The following is a 19,739-nucleotide window of genomic DNA, read 5'->3' on the forward strand; positions in this document are numbered from 1 at the left end:
GAAGCCTAAAGAAATGTTTTGGAAATTTTGTTAGGAAGGATTGCTAGAGGTTAGACGTTACTTTAACGAATAATCTAGAACCTAATATTCTTGCCATTCATGTCATTAAAAGAACTTAAATTTACCTGCTATTTTAAACATTTGATGGCATACATGTTTAGACTTTAACGTTAAAATTTTCTTGTGAAGCATGTTGATCTGGTGGATTTCTGGCGTGTATTCTTTCTAAATGTTTAGTTATATTTTTGTCAGAAAAAAATCTATTCGTGAGGTTTTCAATTCTTATGCTGAAAGAGACAACTATCATTGTACTGCATCATGTGATTCAAATTTTGCTTTACAGTTGTGTCTATCGATTTGGATACTGGAAACATACAAGAAATGTTTCATTGAGAATCTTATGGATTCAAAATGGAAATAAAGCAAGCCAACAATATCACAAGCAATCCTCTTGAGACTGGTTTTTTATTCACTGTGATTGCATTGCAACGAAACTGTACAGGGAATATTTGCTTCTTTTCAACTATGCATACTAATTTATTTCTTTTATGTTTCTTACAGCTTTCAGCCTGAATCGAACAGTTTGTCGGCGGCACTTTCATAAAATTTTGCACCTTTTCTTGCTGCGACCAGCTAAATTTCCCCCCAGTTACAGTGCATCATCATGTTCTATGAATTAATTTATTTTCAACATTTATGTCAGACATGCTTAAACGCTGAGTGGAAACTGATAATAAGTTAGTGTTGTGCTTTTGATTGTGTACTGATTTCTATGCGAGAAACTTCTCAGAAATAATGATGTTTTTTTCTTAGTTTGAATCTTGTCGAGCTTGTGTCATATGTAAGATGATAGCCCTGTAGCATTGGACCATATGCTTCGACTTGTGTTTATAATGAATGCTTTGGGAAATTTTGTCTGATATTTTCAGTGTGGAAATACTTGTGAAGCAGAAGCTATTGTTCTTAAATTATGCAAGCACTTCCAAATGAGTCCCGCGTATGATACTCGTACGCGGCTAGTGCTTCATCTAAAGATGTATTATGATTGGTATTCATTATTCTATGTTTTTTTTTCTTCCAATCTTAACTTAAAGTATGTTCTCTGAATTTGTTACCTGCTTTAATTAGTGTGATTTTTTTTTTATCATAGAGATTAGGCTTTAGTTCACATATTTTAAACGATTATATGTGAAAAGATAAATTAAGAAGTTGTAGTTGCTTATTATGAGGGAGGGTATTCTCTGGATTTCGTCGAGATTCGATCCTTGTCCATAACAAACCTAATCTGTAGTAACCATTTTATTCCTCTGGGGATGATAAATGGATATTCTTCTGCAAAAGGTGGAATCCGCTACCTTAACGATTTCAGACGGTCGGCTCTACGATCATTTGTGAGGAGGTAAATCGAGAAACTGCAGTGGTCACGACGCAGGAGGGTATTGTCTGGCTTCGTTAGGATTCGAATCTTTGTCTTTTTCTATAACTCTGTTGCATCATAATCAACTCAGCTATGTTCCGGGAGCAATAAAAATGGCTATTCAAACTTATAAACATGGATATGTGAGCATCTATGACTTAGCAAAACCTAAATCATATTTAAATCTGGACCCTGATTTTAAATCTTTTCAGAATTCATTCTTTTTTATTTGTCTCTGAATTTTTTTTTGCTATAAAACAGAGCATAAAGCGTAAGTCCATGCACATAAGAACATGTCCTCTGCGCTTCGCCACTGCAACGCTCTACTGCAAACCCAGGTCCACCTCCCAAATCCATGGACGAAACAGATCCTCTCTCCTCCTCGTCCGCCGCCGCCGCCGCCGCCGCCGGTGTCATTTGAGCCTCAACAAGAACCTTCTACTGCACCTTCCTCCTTCCGCCTCCTCGTATCCTCCATCAAGACCCTCGCCGCCGAAGGCTGCCTCTACCATGCTTTCTACTCCTTCTCCCTGCTCCGCCTCCGCTGCTTCTCCGTCTCCCTCCTCCACCCCCTCGCCTCTCTCCTCTCCTGCTGCACCTCCCAGGGCGCCTTCGCTCACGGCCTGCACCTCCATGCTCTCTCCCTCACTCTCGGCTTCCACGACCACCCTCGTATTCTCCCAAAGCTGACCTCCTTTTATGCCAATTTGGGCCTCCTGCATGACGCCCATTGCGCCGCCCTTTTCTCCGGCAGCTCGGAGGTCATCCAATGGAACCTTTTGATCTCTGCCTACATTAGGGATGGGCAGACCTCCAATGCGCTCCGCGCCTACAGGGATCTGGTTCGGAGAGGCGTCGAGCCTGATAAATTTACCTACCCACCCATCCTCAAGGCTTGCGGAGATTTGCTTGACTTGGAGTTTGGCAGGGAGGTGCACAGGGCCATCGAGGACAGCGGCATGGAGTGGAACCTGTTCGTCCACAATGCGCTCGTGGCGATGTATGGTAAATGTGGTGCATTGGACGATGCATGGAAGCTGTTCGAAGAAATGCCGATTAGAGATGTGGTATCGTGGAACTCCATCGTGTCAGCGTATGCATCACGGGGGATGTGGGAGGAGGCATTCGAGTTGTTCGGGCGGATGAGAGCGGAAGGCTTGGAGGTGAACAGTGTGACGTGGAACACAATTGTTGGTGGGCATTTGCAGAGGGGCAATCCTAGAGAAGCTTTGAGATTGATTTCCGAGGTGACTTGGAGTGGTTCAGAGGTCGACTTTGTGACTTTAATTGTCGGTCTCAGTGCTTGCTCTCACGTCAGATCGCTGAAATTGGGGAAACAGCTCCATGGGTTTGCGATCCGTAGCTACTGTGATGGGCTTGAGAATGTCCGCAATGCCTTGATCACGATGTACTCAAGGTGCGACCATGTAGCACATGCCTGGCTCTTGTTTCAGAAAGATGAGTTCAGGAGTTTAGTTACTTGGAACACAATGATCACTGGGTTCAGCCTCGCAGACCAAGCTGAGGAAGCTTCTATCGTTTTCAGAGACATGGTACATTCAGAAGTTCAGCCAAACTACGTAACCATTGTCACATATCTTGCCCTATGTGCTCGTGTTGCAAACCTCCAGCATGGGCGGGAGCTCCATTGTTACATCACTAAGCATGATTTTCAGCACTACCTCTTACTCTGGAATTCCCTAATCGACATGTATTCCAAGTCTGGAAGAATCTTGGTTGCTAAATGTGTGTTTGACTCGATGACCAATCGTGATGAAGTATCATACACTTCAATGATAGCGGGTTATGGATCTCAAGGCGAAGGAATTGCTGCCCTGCAACTGTTTGATCAGATGATTGACCGTGGTATGAAACCAGACCACATAAACATGGTTGCTGTCCTCTCAGCTTGTAGCCACTCTGGACTTGTATCTCAGGGTCAAAAGCTCTTTGACATGATGGTTGACACATATGGTATTGTGCCACAGATGGAACATTACTCTTGCATGGTTGATCTATTTGCTCGAGCTGGATTGGTTGTGAAAGCAGAGGAATTGCTTAATCAAGCTCCAATACCACCGACAGCGGCTATGTGGGCAGCTCTAGTAGGAGCATGCCAGGTCTATTTGAACAAAGAGATTGGAGCAAGAGCTGCAAAGAAGCTCTTAGAGATGAAGACAGACAATTCGGGGCACTATGTATTGATTGCTAATATGTATGCAACTGCTGGATGTTGGGATGAGCTTGCAAAGGTGAGGACGATGATGAGGGATTTGGGTGTTAGGAAAACACCTGCTTTGGCTTGGGTTGATTTAGGGAATGGATTTCACCCTTTCTTGGTGGATGATCGGTCAAACCCTCTTGCACATGAAATATATGAGGTGTTGGACATATTGACTGGGCAAATGAGTGATCCTATGCAATTTGAAATTGTGGATTTCAGATCTTCTGACAACATTGAAGGGTGAAAAAAAAAACGATCTCAGACATAGAATAGCTATTTAGCTTCCATTTGTCAGAAATGCCTGTGCAAACTGTAAACCTGGAATCATTCACAAACTTGAACCATGCATAGATATAAATGGACATTACATCATTCTAAGATTGGCACATGTCAAAGACCATGAAGTCGTACATCATGCTGACCAATAACAGATGAATGAACATAGCACATTTTGTTTATTTGTTATTTGCAGCATGGACTCACGAGCAGCAAAGACAGTTACCAGTTGGACTGATTAAAATTGGGCAAATTTTTGCTGCAGATGATTCTCTGCAATAAAGATTAAAAACTGTCAGCCAGCTGAGTACTAATGAAAGACTGGGCTTAGAATCTCTACAAAGAATTTGCAACACTAACGACAAATGCTTTCAGCTGGTGAATGATTCTTATTTCTCTAGCTTAAGTCTACAGAATTTGCAGCACTACTCAGAAGGTTCATATTTGAGGTTCATCTTGTAGAAGACTGTGAAGCCAGATAATTTTCAAAAATAATCACATTGCATCTCTGTCATAGCATGTTCATGTCTTTATTCACTCTGTTCTTTGCTCACAGGATAATTGGAATGCTATTTTTCAAACTTTGCTGACTGGTTATGGCATATATCGTATTACACAGAGTTTGATTTACAATTACCAGCTTGCGGAATTACGACTCCTAGTCATGGTACTATGACAATCTGCCGTGTGTTCTGTTCAACTGACTGTTTAGTATGATTGAAATCAAACAGATTTCTTGCATTTTCACTGTTCTTTAGAAGGAAAGAAAGAATTCTTTAAATTTGTCAAAATAATTTCGAAGAACTCAATAAAGCATACATACCATTTAGTTTACAATTTATTAAGCCAAAATTAGCACCAGATTTTTACAATTACCACTTTTCGCATGAAACACAACAGCCAAACTGGTAGACAAGTTAGATGAGCTAAATGGTCTGATTAAACTACACATGATGGCAAATGAATTGACAAGCATTAACAAACTGCTTGCTCACAACAGTAAAGATTTGTAAACAAAGTTTGCAACTCAACTGCTTCCTCGCAAGCATTAACAATCTGTTATTTATTTACTGACAAACAAAGAAATGTTTCCAACGCAATTGAGAGAGAATCATTAAGCCGTCGACTGTTTAAGATAAGCAATTAGATCCGCACGCTCTTGTGGCTTCTTCAAACCAGGAAACACCATCTTGGTCCCAGGAATATACTGCAAACAAAAACACATTTGTTATTGGTTAATACCATAACTAACCTCTATCATATTTTTCTGAGGAAACAATCCAACTAAATAGAAAAGAGTGGCTTGTAAGTCAAGAAGCTTCGATAAATCTATCATGAATCATTTTCCTCGGTTTTTGCTAAATTAACAATCATCTTATATTAAATATATATTAAATGTGCAGAAATCAAGCTTAGAGTAGACTGCATCCCATACATATCAACTCTATCACTTAAAGGTTATAGAAACTTAAAGACTGAGAGTTAGAATGACATTTCTATGGGGATCAAATTGCCAACCTAAGGGTTGCTATGACTCAACCAATTGTAAAAAACCAGGGTACCTTAATTCATGATCGTCCTGAAGGTTGTGGAATCTTAAGGTCATGAATCTGATATGCCATTTGGCCACACCGAAGGAGTTCTACACCCAAAGAATTAGTCTACATACAATGATAGAGTTTCAAGTATGAGAGGCAAATGTAGGAGTTGCAGCAACTTAAGCAGATTGCAAGGAAAATCCTTTAGCAGATTGCAAGGACTCATCTCACTGAAATAGATCAAGAGTTTGTAAAACCCAGAACCGACCTAGAGCCTATAGATGCTTGAGTACAAACTACATAATTTGGTTCATGTGTTTTCAAAAATTTGCCTTTCAGTAGTAATGCTACATAATTGTTCCTTCAATTGTCCTCTAGATGCAGTAAAGTAGTTACCAAATAGCTACAAACATTAAAAGGACCATAGTTACCTTCTTAGGGTTAAGCAAGTAGTCATACAATGTATGCTCCTCCCATATCACAGCCATGTTCTTGTTTGCAGCCGAGTACGAGTAGCCGGCGGTCGTACCAGATTGTCTCCCAAAAAGTCCATTCAAATTCGGCCCTGCCATTGTAGGATTAAAACTTCGTGAGTTCCGGACAGAGAGAGATCAAATCAGACACTAATCAAAACACAACATATAGAAAATAACAATAACGTGTTGCTGATTCCAGCGATCAAATGCCTATACGACATCACGAAGACAAATCGATAAAAAAGACGAAGAAAGAATCAACTTTAAGCATAAACCATACAAGGATCAATTAAAACCCCTCGAGAGATAAAATCTAAAAGAGAAAAGTAACGGAAGGAGTGAATGTTGTCGACCTTGCTTGTGGCCGGCGCCCTTCTCCACGGTGTGGCACTGCGCGCACTTGGTCTTGAAGATCTTCTCCCCAGATTTGGGATCACCCGGCGGGGCTTCGGCAAAGGATGCCATCGAGCAGTTCCTAAATCTAATGCCACTCCCTCTCCCCTCTTCGGTTTGATCGATCTAGGGCTACGCATCCTTCGTTTAGCGTTTTCCTTATATTTATAGTAACATTTTGTGCGGAATCCACCAGTTATCACATGCCTAAAATGCCCTCCGACGAACTGTAATATCGGAACTTCAAATTTTATGTTACGAGAATTGCCGTAAATTTCTGAATAAACGACGACGTGAATATTCTAGATAAATTAAACTTTTTAAAGAATAAAATAGGTTTAATATATTTTTTTCTAGGTAGAAGCCCAAGCCCAAGCCCAAGCCCAAGCCCAAGCCCAAGACCAAGCCCAACTTGTTAGAATACGAAAGAACTAGACTGGTTTATCTCGCTGTGCTGGTCCGATTGACAAATGGTTCGTGTGTCGGGGACCTGGGCGAGAATCCTTAGTCTTCTCCTTCTTCCCTTTGCCGCCTCCTTCCCCCGGCCGCCCTCCGCCTTCACAGATCGGTAGAGCTGTTCTATTTTTTTTTCAATATTAGGGTCTGTGGTATTCGGTCGCTTTTTTAATGGAATAAGCAACAATCAAGGTTGGATTTTGGTTTGGTGGTTGATGATTTGGTAGCTTGGTTCTTTGGTTCAAATTTTTCGCTGTGGCATATCATATTTGCCATAAAAAATATTTGATTTGGAGTCTGTTCGCTGAAGAATTGTTATGGATCCACCTGGTCTTGCAAGTATCTCGTTGACTGTGTAATGTGTTGTTTTCTTTACCAAATTACAGATGTATTCCGCTTCTTGTGCCGGATTAACCTCGCGATTTTCCATGGACGTCTCTGTGGGAAGTTGATTGCTTTCTAGTTTAAAACCCTTGAATTCGGACGTAGTTGTTTGCCCATTGTTAGAGTCCATTTATCCCCCAGAGACTTCGGATGCTACGCACTAATAGCTTTGTGTTAGGGCTGTTTTTAATTTTCTAATCTGTTCGCGTAATTATCAACTATTGTTGCTTTCCAACGCAAGTTATCTTATTCTCGCCTTTTGCGTTCATAACCTTCTAATCCCTTTTAATACAATCGAACTTTTTAACAGGGTGAAATTTACTATCCTAACACCGTTTCTCTGACTAAAATTATTTATTTTTCCGTCAAATATCTAGAGGTCTAAGAGGATCAGGAAGCAGATCCATAGGCTATAAGTTAAATATTTCCATATTTAAGATCTTACTTGGTATCGTGATGCTTTTATCTAGATTATTAGAATTTCTTTTGAGATAATGAATTCTGTTTGGTAGTTTGAAAATTTTTGGTATTTCTTTCCTTAGTCATTGGCAACTGATTAAATGTTCCTAACTAGTATGATATGGATGGTTCAGGATTTGCTTAGGCTTTTACATTAATGGGAGTTTCCTCTTCTCTTTGCCTTAGGTGGTGGATGATTATCAACAATCTTGTCAGATTGAAGCAGCACCCATTGTGTACTTTTAAGCATTATGAGTGGTGTTCCAAAGAGATTGCATGAGGAGGGTGGGCATTCTACACCTCTAAAACGACCACATGAAGAACTTGTGATGTATTCATCTCCATCAGGAAAGGCCAACCAATCAGTTGGTAATGAATTTCACCTCCCTCTTGACCATGGACAGGAAGGAAGAGCAGCAAAAGCTCAACGCTTAGAAGCCCGTGAAGTTGATAAAAGATCATCTCTGCTGCATCGGTTGCCTTCAGCGCCTCTCAGTTCATTAGACCATCCAATAACATCTGAAAACAGATTAGATTTGAAGAGAGATGTTAAGAGTGAAAGTTGGGAAGACAAAGAACATAGAACTGATAAAGGTGATTCTAGGAATGATACAAAGTTTGAGAAAGATTATGCTGTAGCTAATGCTCATTTGAATTGGAAAGATATTAAAGAACATCACAGGAGTAGAAGATCTGCGGCTGATGGTTTGAATTCATGGTCTGGATCCCGAAGTGGTTTACAAAGTGCTAATGAACTTACAAAGGATCTGTTTGCAGCTGAGGATCGCTCTGTTGAAACACTTGATAGAATTGGAGATAACAAAATTGACCAGAAGATTGAAGAAAAAATCAGAGATAAGGACAGGAAAACAAAGGAAAGAGATTTTGGTGAAAAGGACAAGGATAAAAATGATTTTCAAAACAATATGCTGCTTGGTGGTGCTAGTGATGAACACAAAGATCTGCTGCGAGAAGAGAAAGACATGGAAAAATGGGAAAGGGAGAGGAAAGATTTGCAGAAAGATAAAGAATGGAGTATGAAGGATACTTCGAAGAGAGAGGCATCAGCTGCAAATGAAAAGGATACTGTGCAATCTGAAAAGGAGTTTGTTGATGGTTCTATTAGAAGCTTTGAGCAGGACAACACTACCTCTGAACCTAAGAGAGGAAAAATTGATAGTTGGAAAATTCATGAGAAGGACATGAAAGAGAAAAAAAGAGAAGTGAATGGAGATCCAGGGGAGAGACAGGAACAACGTGATAAGCATAATGACAAGGAATTAGATGATAGTTTTGTAGATGGAGATGGGGCTACAGATAAAGAGAAGGAAGCTTTTGGTAATGTTCAACAGCGTCGGAGACTGCGAACAAGAGGAACTCCTCAAACACCTCAACGTGAAGGTCGTCCTCGATCTAAAGCACGTGATAATGAGGGGTATGCATGAATGTCATCTGTGTTTCTGTAAATTCCATTGCAGAATATCCTATCTGTGTATGTATGTGTGTCTATATATATATATATATATATATATAGTTTTTTTTTTTTTTTTTTTTTTTTTTTTTGCAAGTCCTCTTGGTTAACAGAATAATATATATTTGGTACCTGGCTTATAGATCTGAAAGTAGTCTAGTAGTTTGATTTTAATATTTTTGCAAGCCCTCTTGGTTAACAGAAAATTCCTTGATCATGCCAGTTTCTTATTATTGATTTTCAAAATGAGGGGTATGCATGATCGTGCGTGCATGCAGAATATTCTATCTGTGTGTGTGTGTGTGTGTGTGTGTGTGTTTCTTTGACATACCTGGCTTATTGATCTGAAAGTAGTCTAGTAGTTTGATTTTAATATTTTTGCAAGTCCTCTTGGTTAACAGAAAATTCCTTGATCATGCCAGTTTCTTATTATTGATTTTTAAAATGTAATATTGCCCTTGCCATTATACTGATAACCTCTTAGCTTATATCACTATGGCTGATTAGTTATGGAATGACCAACTTGGCCTTGACGAAAATTAACCTCTTTCTTTTGAAGACAATCTGGTTTGATTCTTGTGGAGATTGAGTCCAATTGTTTAAATTAATTAGTTATTTCGTGGGTGATTGTCCTTTTCCTTAAGAATAGCGGTCATGCATTTGTTTGTCTCTAGTCAGATCATTACTGTTATCAGAATTCTGTTTTGTTTTTGGTGTCCACTAATATAATCTAATTCTGCTTATTTTACTTATAAAAATCCCTTTTTCTGTTCCCTCTTCACGTTGTACTACCATTCGTAATATTTCGTTACACATTGATGCTTATACTATTTGCAATTACATGGCAGAAACCTTACATAATGATATTTTTATAGTGTCAATTAGCCTCTTTGAACCCTGGTTGCTTTTATCATGGGGTTGTGGCTGATCCCAAATAGTTGGGACTGATGGTTTGTTGTTGTTTATCCATTAGGATTGTTGATTGAATTAGTCATTATCATTGGGCTTTTACTTCATTGACTTGCTCTGCCTATGTGTCTGAATTATTTGCTCTTAACAGATTGTAAATTTTCATTTTGCGTGTTTCCTGTTATGGCATAGTATACCACTTTTTCTACTTGAAGTTTGTAGGAAAAAATTTATGGAGTCTTTTTTTGTCACTAGCATTCAATTTTCCTATGGTTTAATGTTTATCTTTGTTATGCAATTGCTAATATATATTTTTTCTGGTTTTTATTTTGCAGGTCTCAAGGTCAGTTTCACTCTTTTTGTTCATTGCTTTTAATGGATTTTGGTGACTCGTTATCTGACTGCCAATTGGTGCAAATGGGGGATGTTTTGCTTCACTAGACTCACTCAGTGCTTTAGAACTAGTTAACATTGCAACTTTATGCTTGACATTCATTTTTCTTGTTTATATTTTATTGCTTTTGTACCACTTTCTCCGTCATACAACGTGATTAAATATTCATTGAGGATATTATGGAGGCACTTTCTGAAGATTAATGCCCCATAAGTTTCCATAAACTTATGTGACTTACCTGTTTTTCTTTAATATTTGATTCAAATATGTGCTAAATTTCACTCAATGTGCTCATATCCTTGCTCTTATTAGGTTGTTTCAATAAGTTTCTCAAGGTTTGAAGTTCAACATTTCTACAAGAAATTCTCTTTTATTATATTTGAGAATATCAAAATTTTGTTTGTGCATTTATTTGCTTTTTAATTATGGTCTATTTGTTTGATTCAGTATTTGATATATGCTATAGCATATTCATTATGTGATTATCATGGTTTAAACTTGAAATTGACAAAACAAAATTGTCTTTGTTTCTGTTTGATCTGTTTTTTTGTTAGTTCAATTACTTCTCCACTTTTACCCTATTGTTCTGTTTTGGCAATGCTAACTGGCTATCTGTTTTGACTTCATTACTGTGGTTGCAAAATTCTGTTGGTGATTTAGTGTACACATTTGCTCAAGCTATTTCTTAGCACATTACATTATTCCCTTGACTCTTTGTTTTGCCTTTCTACCTGTTGGAAAGTAATGTATTCTGGTCAGTGAAAAACTAATATACATTCAATTTGTCTCTGGAGCATATCCAACGCATTATTGTTCTGGGCAGAGATCTGCCACATGTATATCTAAGAAAATAGAGTCAATAAAGGAGGGACAACTTGTGATATCTTCTGAAATACCTGACTTAGCACTTTGCTTGTGTAAGGTTTTGTATTTGCCACTAGCAAGAACGGAATACAGCAATAGGTCATTTCTTCTTTGATTTGTGTTTGAAATCTGTGCTTCCATTTATTGAAATCTGGTAAAGTTGTCTGACACTTGGGTGTCAAAGTAGTTGGCTCATGTGTTTTACTCACCTTTTCAAGAAGACATGCCTCTCAGTTTTATCCTCCTTCCACTGCTTTTATTCTGCTAAATAGTTCCTTTTCATTTTTGGATTCATTAGTATTTTGATGCTCTAGTCGGTGTGATATGCATAGATAAAAAATGTGTCATAGCATTTTGTCTGAAAATTTAGTTGGGCTTCTCCTCTAGAGCAAAATTTTGTGGCTTTTGGTGATTAGACTTGCTTGTTAGTCTTGCTCATCTGCTCTCCTCTCACTGCAGGAAAATCTGAGGCATCTGCAATAGTCTATAAAGCTGGTGAGTGTATGCAGGAACTTATGAAGTCTTGGAAGGAATTTAAAGCATCTCAGGATGTACAAAATGAGAAGATCTTGCAAGATGGTCCAACTCTGGAAATTCGAATACCTGCAGAATATATAACTTCCACAAATCGACAAGTAATAAAGCAATTTGTTTTTAGGCTTCATATCATAAACTCACATTTTGTCAACTACCTGAAAGCTACAGGAACCTTATTCCTCCAATGTTCTCTTTGCAAGGCTATATTACTAATAATGTTTAAATTAATTAATTATGTTTTTACCTCATGGTGTGTTTAGGAATATTGTCTTTATCTGAATTTTGAAATTTGGCTACCATTATAAGATAAATCCGTTAAATTTGACATTTAGATAAAGACACACTAAAAGAGCTCATTAACTAGCATACTGGAAAGGGGGTATTTTTTGTTTCTTTACTGAATCTCTACCTTCCTAAAACAATTATTACAGAAGCATGGATGCAATTTAAGTCAGTGATGTTTTTATGTTTGTTCTAACTAGTAAAAAACTAATTGTCTTACTTAAATAATCTAGTAATTTTGGTATCACTCAGTAAAAAGAATTAAGCAAAATATACTGTATGTTATATATTCTTTGAACACGACCTCAAATTCAAACTGGAACAAAAAAATTCATTGCAGCTGAAGAATCAAATCATTAAGTATAAACAATTAGTACAACCAATGAATGTAATACAAGTAACTTTCTGCAGGTGAAAGGTGCTCAGCTTTGGGGTACAGATATATACACAAATGATTCAGATCTAGTCGCTGGTATATTTACTGCTCCATTGTACAATATATTCATATTTTGAATTCTGTGTCTACTTGGAGGCATTTTTTAAAGGTGTATTACTGTCCAGTTCTGATGCACACTGGTTATATCTCCTCATCTTCTCGTCCACCACTTGGCATTCAAGAGCTACGGGCAACAGTTCGAGTTCTACCATCACAAGAATGTAAGTATGAAGGGATATTAGCATGCTTAGGATTCTAATATTTGGGCCAATTTTTATGCTCTGGATTCTTGAGTGAGTTGGATTACCTCCAGTAGTTTGTTGTTGCTGCTGCTGTTGTTGTTGTTGTGTGTCTGTGTGTGGTGGTGGTGGTGGCTAGTTTAATTGGTGGAAAATAATTACCCTGAATTCAGATTTCAGTTAGGAAGTCTGAAATACTGCAGGTCTAGAAGTTATGCTGCTTTCTTTGTAGTGGCAGTGACGAGTTGTTTGGGCCTTATTTTATTGTAAAGCTGTTCGTGCTTGTATTTATGGCTACTTCATTATCTATCTGTAGCCATGTTGAATTAATTGCATTATTAATTGAGACAACCCTGATATATCTTTCAATATGTTTTACCATTGGCAGTTACACTTATGCAATATTTCTTTTTGTGTTATGCAATTAGTTGTTTTCCCCTTGTTACAGGTTATACTTCAACTTTACGAAACAATGTCCGTTCACGTGCTTGGGGGGCAGGAATTGATTGTAGTTTTCGAGTTGAGCGTTGCTGCATTGTGAAGGTATGTATTTTTCCTTGACTCTGATTTCTTAATTTTCATGTGTGTTTTCGATTTATGCATTAGCGGATTCATGTCTAAAATCATTTACAACTGTAATGTTTTCTTGCTTGCATTGCAATGAATTTGTAATGTGCATATATCATCTGACTGTTTCTCATTTTAGAATGTGACTATCTTATGACAGAAATGTGGTGGGACAATTGATTTGGAACCTCACCTTACATATACATCAGCAATGGAGCCAACTATAGCTCCAATATCAGTTGAGCGTACAATGACAACACGAGCTGCAGCTTCGGTAGTACAATTGTCTCTTCACATGATCTAATATTCACTCTGAAATTTTCAGTTAAGGTAGCATTGCATTGCTATTTGATGGGTAACTACTGTCAAAGTTCTAAAAAGCATATGCAGGTGGTATGTGGTCTACCACTTTCATGTTCAAAAGTATTAATATGTAACATTATCTATGATCAGAGCAATCCACATCATTATACTATTTTTTTAAAGTTCTCAGCCACTGATATAAGATACTATATGTTACATAAATTTACTAGAAGAACCATGTGACTTGGAGGTCACAGGTTTGAGTTTCAGAAACAACCTCTTACAAAGTAGGGTAAGACTACATACAATAGATCCTTCCTTGAGATCTCGTATTGGTAGGAGCTTCGTGCACTGGGCTAACCTTTTTTTGTTGTGTGAATAAATGTGACTGCTACTAGCTTTAATCCAACCAAAACTATAGCAGCTTAGGTGGTGGCACTACTTTCATACAAGGGCCAATAGACCTCCCCAACTTGGATATGTGGGATTGAACGAGCCACTTTCTAGTTCTTCAAGCCAGCATCTGATAGGTTGGATGTGACAATATGGAAATCATGTTGCTACAGATCCATTTCTAACAAGATCCATGACATTTCTTCCTTCCTAGACCTAGTCGTCCTCAAGTGGGGCTTATACTTGTCCCATAAGACTCATAGGGAAGAAGAGCTAGTTCACATACCAAAATATTTTGAGCCTCCAATCCAACCAAAATTGATTACTGCATGGGTGTGACAATCCCCTTGCTCAAGAACCTGAAGGTCTCCTTTAGCTCTTCACCTTGGCATCTGAAGGCATAAGGCATTCACATATCTACTTCTAGCAGGGTCTGTGACTCCTGCCCTAATCTAACCTTCTACCTACAATAACATTTATAAAAATCACCTTAACTATCTTTTTACCTTATGGTAATGTTAACAGAAAATCTGACCTTGGACATAGATAACAACCTAAATCATAAACTCATCTATCCCAAATGATGGCTCATTCATACAGCATTAATATTCTATTTTAACCCAATTATTAATATTAATATTCTATCTCATCCCCAAATTTAAATTCCTGTTATACAGATCTAGGAGTTCTCAGATGACAATGATCTTAATTCCTAGTCTTGATCATAGCCCTTTGTGCTTTGCTAGGGTATAGAATACTTTTTGAAATCATGCCTATGATTTTAGCATTTAGACCATAAACAATTTGATATATATATGTCAATGATTGAGTTTGATTATCCAATTCTTCTTAAAAGTAGTGGCTGTCAACTAACTGTGTTTTTTGCATGAAATATTTTCTTTAATGGCTGCAAAACCTTCACAATTAGACTGTACTTTCTGAAGTGTCTAGCAATAAACTTCATATGGTAGAAATTTAATCATGAGATTTTGGTTTCCACCTTTTGCCTAGAAATTTAATCATGAGATTTTGGTTTCCACCTTTTGCTTTTCTGTGTGTATGGAAGCTTGATGGATCACTCCTTTCTTGATCTTGACAGATATTTTTCTATTATTTCCTTTTGCAGAATGCTTTGCGTCATCAAAGATTTGTTCGAGAAGTTACCATTCAGTATAATCTTTGCAATGAGCCATGGTAGTTATCATTTCTCTTGTCATGTTATATACCAAAGAAATGTTTGTATTTTTCCATATTTCTGGTAAATAATTTGTGTGCATTTTTGAAATCTAGGTAACTAGTTCATCGAATTTATTTCAGAATTTAGGTGATATTGCTTATTTAGATATTTCTCTGTGTACACCATCAACATCATCATGAAGGCTATATCGAAAGTAATATGAAAATCAATCAAATCATATGTCGCAATGGATAAAAATAATAAAATATTGATATAAATGTACATTAAATAAATACATGATAAGTACATACTATATTACATGGATATTCTGAGAATAGGAATTATGGAAAGTGAATTATGCTACTTTACAAACTGCAAAATTTAAGTGAGAATCAATTTTCCTATTCCAAACAATGAATTGGCCTTAATAATAATAAAGTTATCTTGAAAATTTTAGAATATGTCCGTTTGAAAATTTCTGAGACATCTACTGCTTTACACCACTGTTTAACCTAAGGATAGATATTAGTGTAATAAAGGATTTCACATAAACAAGCAGTGAGGGTTTTTCATCCTGTCTTCCTGTCTCTTGTATTTCAGGATGTCAGAGCCAATGGTAAGGACTTAAATCCTCATCATTGCTCCAATTTAGGAGCTGGATTTTGTAATTGTGATCTTTCAAGGAGAACCGGATTCATATATGTCTTGCATTTTTGTATAAGATTTATGTTATTGAATAGATAGTTAAGTATTCTTCTTACCTAGATTGTTCATATATAAATTGAACTTATGTATAAAATTATGTTCTGTGTTTCCACTCTTTTGTGCTCGTGGGAAATTTGGGATGACAGACATGATTGTTCATTCTCAAGCAGTTGTGTAAACTTCATGTTTTAAATAAGTTATTCTGTGCTTCTTTTGATGTGCTGCCAAGAGTCCTCATGATCTTCAGAATCTTCAGTTTGCATAATCAGCTTAGAAACATATCCACATTTCTGTGAGCACATGATGCAGCCTTTACCCTTTTGTATCCCCTGGAATGAATTTTGTTTTATGTTCCTAGGCTGAAATACACAATTAATATTGTTGCTGACAAGGGACTCAAGAAGCCTCTTTATACTTCAGCACGTCTAAAGAAAGGAGAAGTTCTATATTTGGAGACTCATTTCAATAGGTGTGCTTATTTTTTACATTGTTTTTCTTATATTATTTTTTTATCTTATTAAATGGCAATAGATTACTTTTACAAGATGTGCTTAAAAATTTTCATGCATATCTGATGTCAGATAATCTTGTTCTCTACTCCCTTGTTATTACTGGTTAGGATTATTGTTGCTATTTGGGGACTAACACAGCTTTTTGTTTTTTGTTGGTTAGGATCATTGCTGACTAGATGGAAGATATCTCATTTAGGAATTGATTGATTCTTTTTTACAGGAAAACTTGGTTTTTAATGAGATGATAGAAATTTGTGTTGAAGTATTTGTGGCTGTTTTTGTGTTTCTTATTTTATGGAATATAAAGGTGTTGGTGTCTATTGCTTTTGATGGTAACAGTTTTTCTGGATGAGGAAGCTCTTGTAGTCTGATAGATAATTCTTAAAGTTGATTATTTGCAATATTATTGGATATTAGTAGAGTTGAAGCAGAGAAATAAGTTAGCATTGACCAAGGTAGAGAGAGTTCCAGCAGAAATTATAGAATTGACTTTGTAATTATACATAAGTGCAGATACTTTTAGGAACATACCCACTCCTTTATTGTATAAGTTCTCTTTTATTTTTAATGTGTTTATCATATTTACCTTGACCTCTTTGTGGCAGATATGAACTTTGTTTTAATGGAGAGAAGCCCATTCCATCTACTTCTCAAGCAACCGATTTGGATCATGAGAAACTGCAAAACCACGGCTTGCATGCTTCAAATGGAGATAGAAATTCAACAGAACGTGAGACTGTCATCGATGTTTTTAGGTGGTCCCGTTGTAAAACACCATTACCCGAGAAGCTAATGAGGTCATCAGGAATCCCCTTACCCATGGAACATCTAGAGGTACTACTAGTAACTCAAATCCGTTTTTAAAAACGCTTAGTTATTTTTCCATCTCTAAAAAAAGTGCAGATTAATAGGAAATTTCATTAGGGAGTCTCTGCTGCCTGTTGAAACATACTTCATTACCATCATTATTATAGCTCGTTTGATGAATTTGCAATTTATTTAATGTTTAATTGTGCAGATATTGTATGATAACTTGGACTGGGAAGATATCCAGTGGTCACAAACCGGTGTTTGGGTGGCTGGCAAAGAGTATCTGCTTGCTCGAGTACACTTTCTATCTCCAAATTAATAGTGCATTATATGATATGTGTTAATTAATGCGTCATGTTGATAATGCCTACCCCTTTGGTAGGTGCGACTGTGCCTTCACTGGCACCGTAAGTCTACGTAGCACCAATCGTTTTGTGTTCCCCTCAACATCTGTTATTTCTATCCGTGAATTATGTTTGTTTGTTAGATTATTGACGGTTTCATTGATGGTTTGGTTTCCAGGAAAGAAAATTTTATGAGCTAGTTCATGATTGCTCGTCGATCGGTACTTTTAATAAAGAGTTCGATGTATCTAGCCACGAGCAAGTTTGGAGGTTTATACAAAGCCTTCTACGAAAAGAAACTTAATTCTAAATATGTTTGGTGAGAATCAAAAGAAAAAAAAAAAGTAAATGAAATTGCAAAGGGAGAAGAAAAAAACGTTTATAATTGTGGATAGTGATATAACTAAGCAACACCACATGTTGTGTCGGCTAAGCCTATAATTAGTGAGGAAAGAATATTAGTACACTTAAATTAACAGTCCTTTGTTCCATGGACCATCTTCCTCTTAAGTCATATCTATCATTGTTCGAGGTGGATTGGAATACGAGCTCACTCGAAACGTGATAGGTACTTCTTCCTAATTTTTTGGTCTTACTTATCAACAGTTAGATGATAATCGACCTTAAACAAACAACAAAAATGTGGAACAGAGAAGTGCTTTCCATTCGGTGGTAAGGACGAGGTATCCCAGAGCATGGTTCATGCTCTTCCATAGATTTATCTCTCTCTAATGGGAAAAGGATGTTTTGTTATGTGTCGAGCATCCCTTTCTGATATTTATATAATTAGACATGGATGTTGGGTCCTATTAGTGAGATAAGTCCCACGGCATCCATCAGGAGAAGGAATCAGGAAAATCATATCGGAAGGAAGGGGACGAAAAAAAATTAAATTTATTAGTATTTAAAAAGTTAGGAAGATAAGCTGTCACTTAGAATAGAATGTAACATTTTTATTATTATTTATAGTGGAGACAAAAAAAATTAATTTATTTTAACATAAATAATTCTTAATTATATGCTTGGCATCTATTTATTCTTAATTTGAGGTAAACCCTCATCACCCCGGGCATGATTAAATTGATTATTATAGGACAGATTTATTATAGTGGGCAAGAGTTGAATCTCGACGAAATTGAGACAATCCGTTGTGGTCAATTGTAATTTCTCGATTTATCTTCTCATAAATGGTCGTGACACTAACTGTGTGAGACCGCTGGGGCGGCGCATTCTATCTTTTGTTACATAGATAAACTTAACAAAGATAAACACTCAAGATATAAAAAGAATACCCAAATCAAGTTTAAAAACTTATAAATATTTATTCTAGATAGTTTTTCCCTATAATATATTGTTATTGATGGTGTTCTCCTTCATTCGCTTGGAATCCTTCCCTCTTTTTTTCTCTGGAACTGTGATTGATATAGGTCCATTGGTGTGCTCATTATCGACGTCCTGCAAATTGAAGTACTTCAATTAGGAGCAGATGTTGTCGCTCTCCGATAATAAAATCAGCGTTGGCCTAAGATGTGAGGCTTGCACATGCACGAGAGAGCGAAAAAGTTCGAAGAAGACGAAGAAGATTAACCTTTGTCTGAGAAAAAAATCATATCTTTATTTATTTTCACAAAACTTTATATAACCGTAGAGATGGAAAGTCCACATAGACCATCGTAAAGTCCTAGACGGATTATATTGACAATCACATGAGCAAAACGCTGTCCATTATATTGGCCAACCACACGAGTGGACCGTTGTGCTAGAGACGATAACCGTCAGTCAGAAAGGACTCACCTGATCGTTATACAGGACTCTGTTACTACGGAGGGCATCCGCCTAGTGCATAGGATCGTGATAGGGCGAACAGGTTAATTATCAATCATATTATGGGCTCACTGTAACTCTACGACTAAGACATAATGTTCTCTTTACTACCGCAAATAGACAACTAATTAAAATCACATAAATGACGATTAGCGATTAACAAACTAACAATTAAATATCTCCACGGCCAATCATCGGTGTCCACTGATCAGTGATTGACGTTTTCACATTCATATCTGATTAATCACTTCAACTAATAACGCCAAAGGTTGGCTGTATGTTGACGAATAATTGATGGAGCAATCTTATCGGGAACGTAGACAGATATCTCATTTGATCTGATCTCTAA

General features: G+C 37.1%; 3 protein-coding genes and 1 long non-coding RNA gene across 4 annotated transcripts; 3 read left to right on the plus strand and 1 right to left on the minus strand.

Annotated features, from left to right (window-relative positions):
• LOC141818527 (uncharacterized) lies at nt 1-812 on the plus strand. The gene is made up of 2 exons (XR_012600971.1): nt 1-49; nt 562-812. It is a non-coding gene; the product is annotated as an uncharacterized LOC141818527 (long non-coding RNA).
• An 898-nt stretch (nt 813-1,710) lies between these two features.
• Nucleotides 1,711-4,404, plus strand: LOC141818524 (pentatricopeptide repeat-containing protein At1g71490). The gene has a single exon (XM_074706011.1). The coding sequence runs from the start codon at nt 1,711-1,713 to the stop codon at nt 3,883-3,885; it is 2,175 nt and encodes a 724-aa protein (XP_074562112.1). The 3' UTR covers nt 3,886-4,404.
• Nucleotides 4,405-4,726: 322 nt separating this feature from the next.
• On the minus strand, nt 4,727-6,470 carry LOC141818525 (cytochrome c). The gene is made up of 3 exons (XM_074706012.1): nt 6,285-6,470; nt 5,887-6,020; nt 4,727-5,124 (listed from the first exon to the last, which is right to left on the minus strand). Exons 1-3 carry the CDS (start codon nt 6,394-6,396, stop codon nt 5,032-5,034), a joined length of 339 nt encoding a protein of 112 aa, XP_074562113.1. The 5' UTR covers nt 6,397-6,470; the 3' UTR covers nt 4,727-5,031.
• Nucleotides 6,471-6,805: 335 nt separating this feature from the next.
• Nucleotides 6,806-17,713, plus strand: LOC141818526 (uncharacterized). The gene is made up of 12 exons (XM_074706013.1): nt 6,806-6,892; nt 7,810-9,058; nt 10,339-10,346; nt 11,721-11,896; nt 12,492-12,552; nt 12,642-12,737; nt 13,204-13,298; nt 13,483-13,596; nt 15,145-15,212; nt 16,259-16,369; nt 17,018-17,246; nt 17,431-17,713. Exons 2-12 carry the CDS (start codon nt 7,875-7,877, stop codon nt 17,539-17,541), a joined length of 2,253 nt encoding a protein of 750 aa, XP_074562114.1. The 5' UTR covers nt 6,806-6,892; nt 7,810-7,874; the 3' UTR covers nt 17,542-17,713.
• Nucleotides 17,714-19,739: the final 2,026 nt, after the last annotated feature.

This window comes from Curcuma longa, unplaced genomic scaffold (genome assembly GCF_044706935.1).
Source record: "Curcuma longa cultivar G26 ecotype Majalengka, Jawa Barat unplaced genomic scaffold, ITB_CL_G26_1.1 contig_25195, whole genome shotgun sequence".
Classification (NCBI taxonomy): domain Eukaryota; kingdom Viridiplantae; phylum Streptophyta; class Magnoliopsida; order Zingiberales; family Zingiberaceae; genus Curcuma; species Curcuma longa.

Excerpts from the sequence above, each read along its gene's own strand:
- LOC141818526 (XM_074706013.1), top strand. The coding sequence starts at position 7,875 with ATGAGTGGTGTTCCAAAGAGATTGCATGAGGAGGGTGGGCATTCTACA. Across the intron at positions 13,597-15,144 it reads CAACACGAGCTGCAGCTTCG|AATGCTTTGCGTCATCAAAG; the intron begins GTAGTACAATTG and ends TTCCTTTTGCAG. Across the intron at positions 15,213-16,258 it reads AATCTTTGCAATGAGCCATG|GCTGAAATACACAATTAATA; the intron begins GTAGTTATCATT and ends TTATGTTCCTAG.
- LOC141818525 (XM_074706012.1), bottom strand. The coding sequence starts at position 6,396 with ATGGCATCCTTTGCCGAAGCCCCGCCGGGTGATCCCAAATCTGGGGAG. Across the intron at positions 6,021-6,284 it reads GGGCGCCGGCCACAAGCAAG|GGCCGAATTTGAATGGACTT; the intron begins GTCGACAACATT and ends CTACAATGGCAG. Across the intron at positions 5,125-5,886 it reads ACTTGCTTAACCCTAAGAAG|TATATTCCTGGGACCAAGAT; the intron begins GTAACTATGGTC and ends TTTTGTTTGCAG.
- LOC141818524 (XM_074706011.1), top strand. The coding sequence starts at position 1,711 with ATGTCCTCTGCGCTTCGCCACTGCAACGCTCTACTGCAAACCCAGGTC.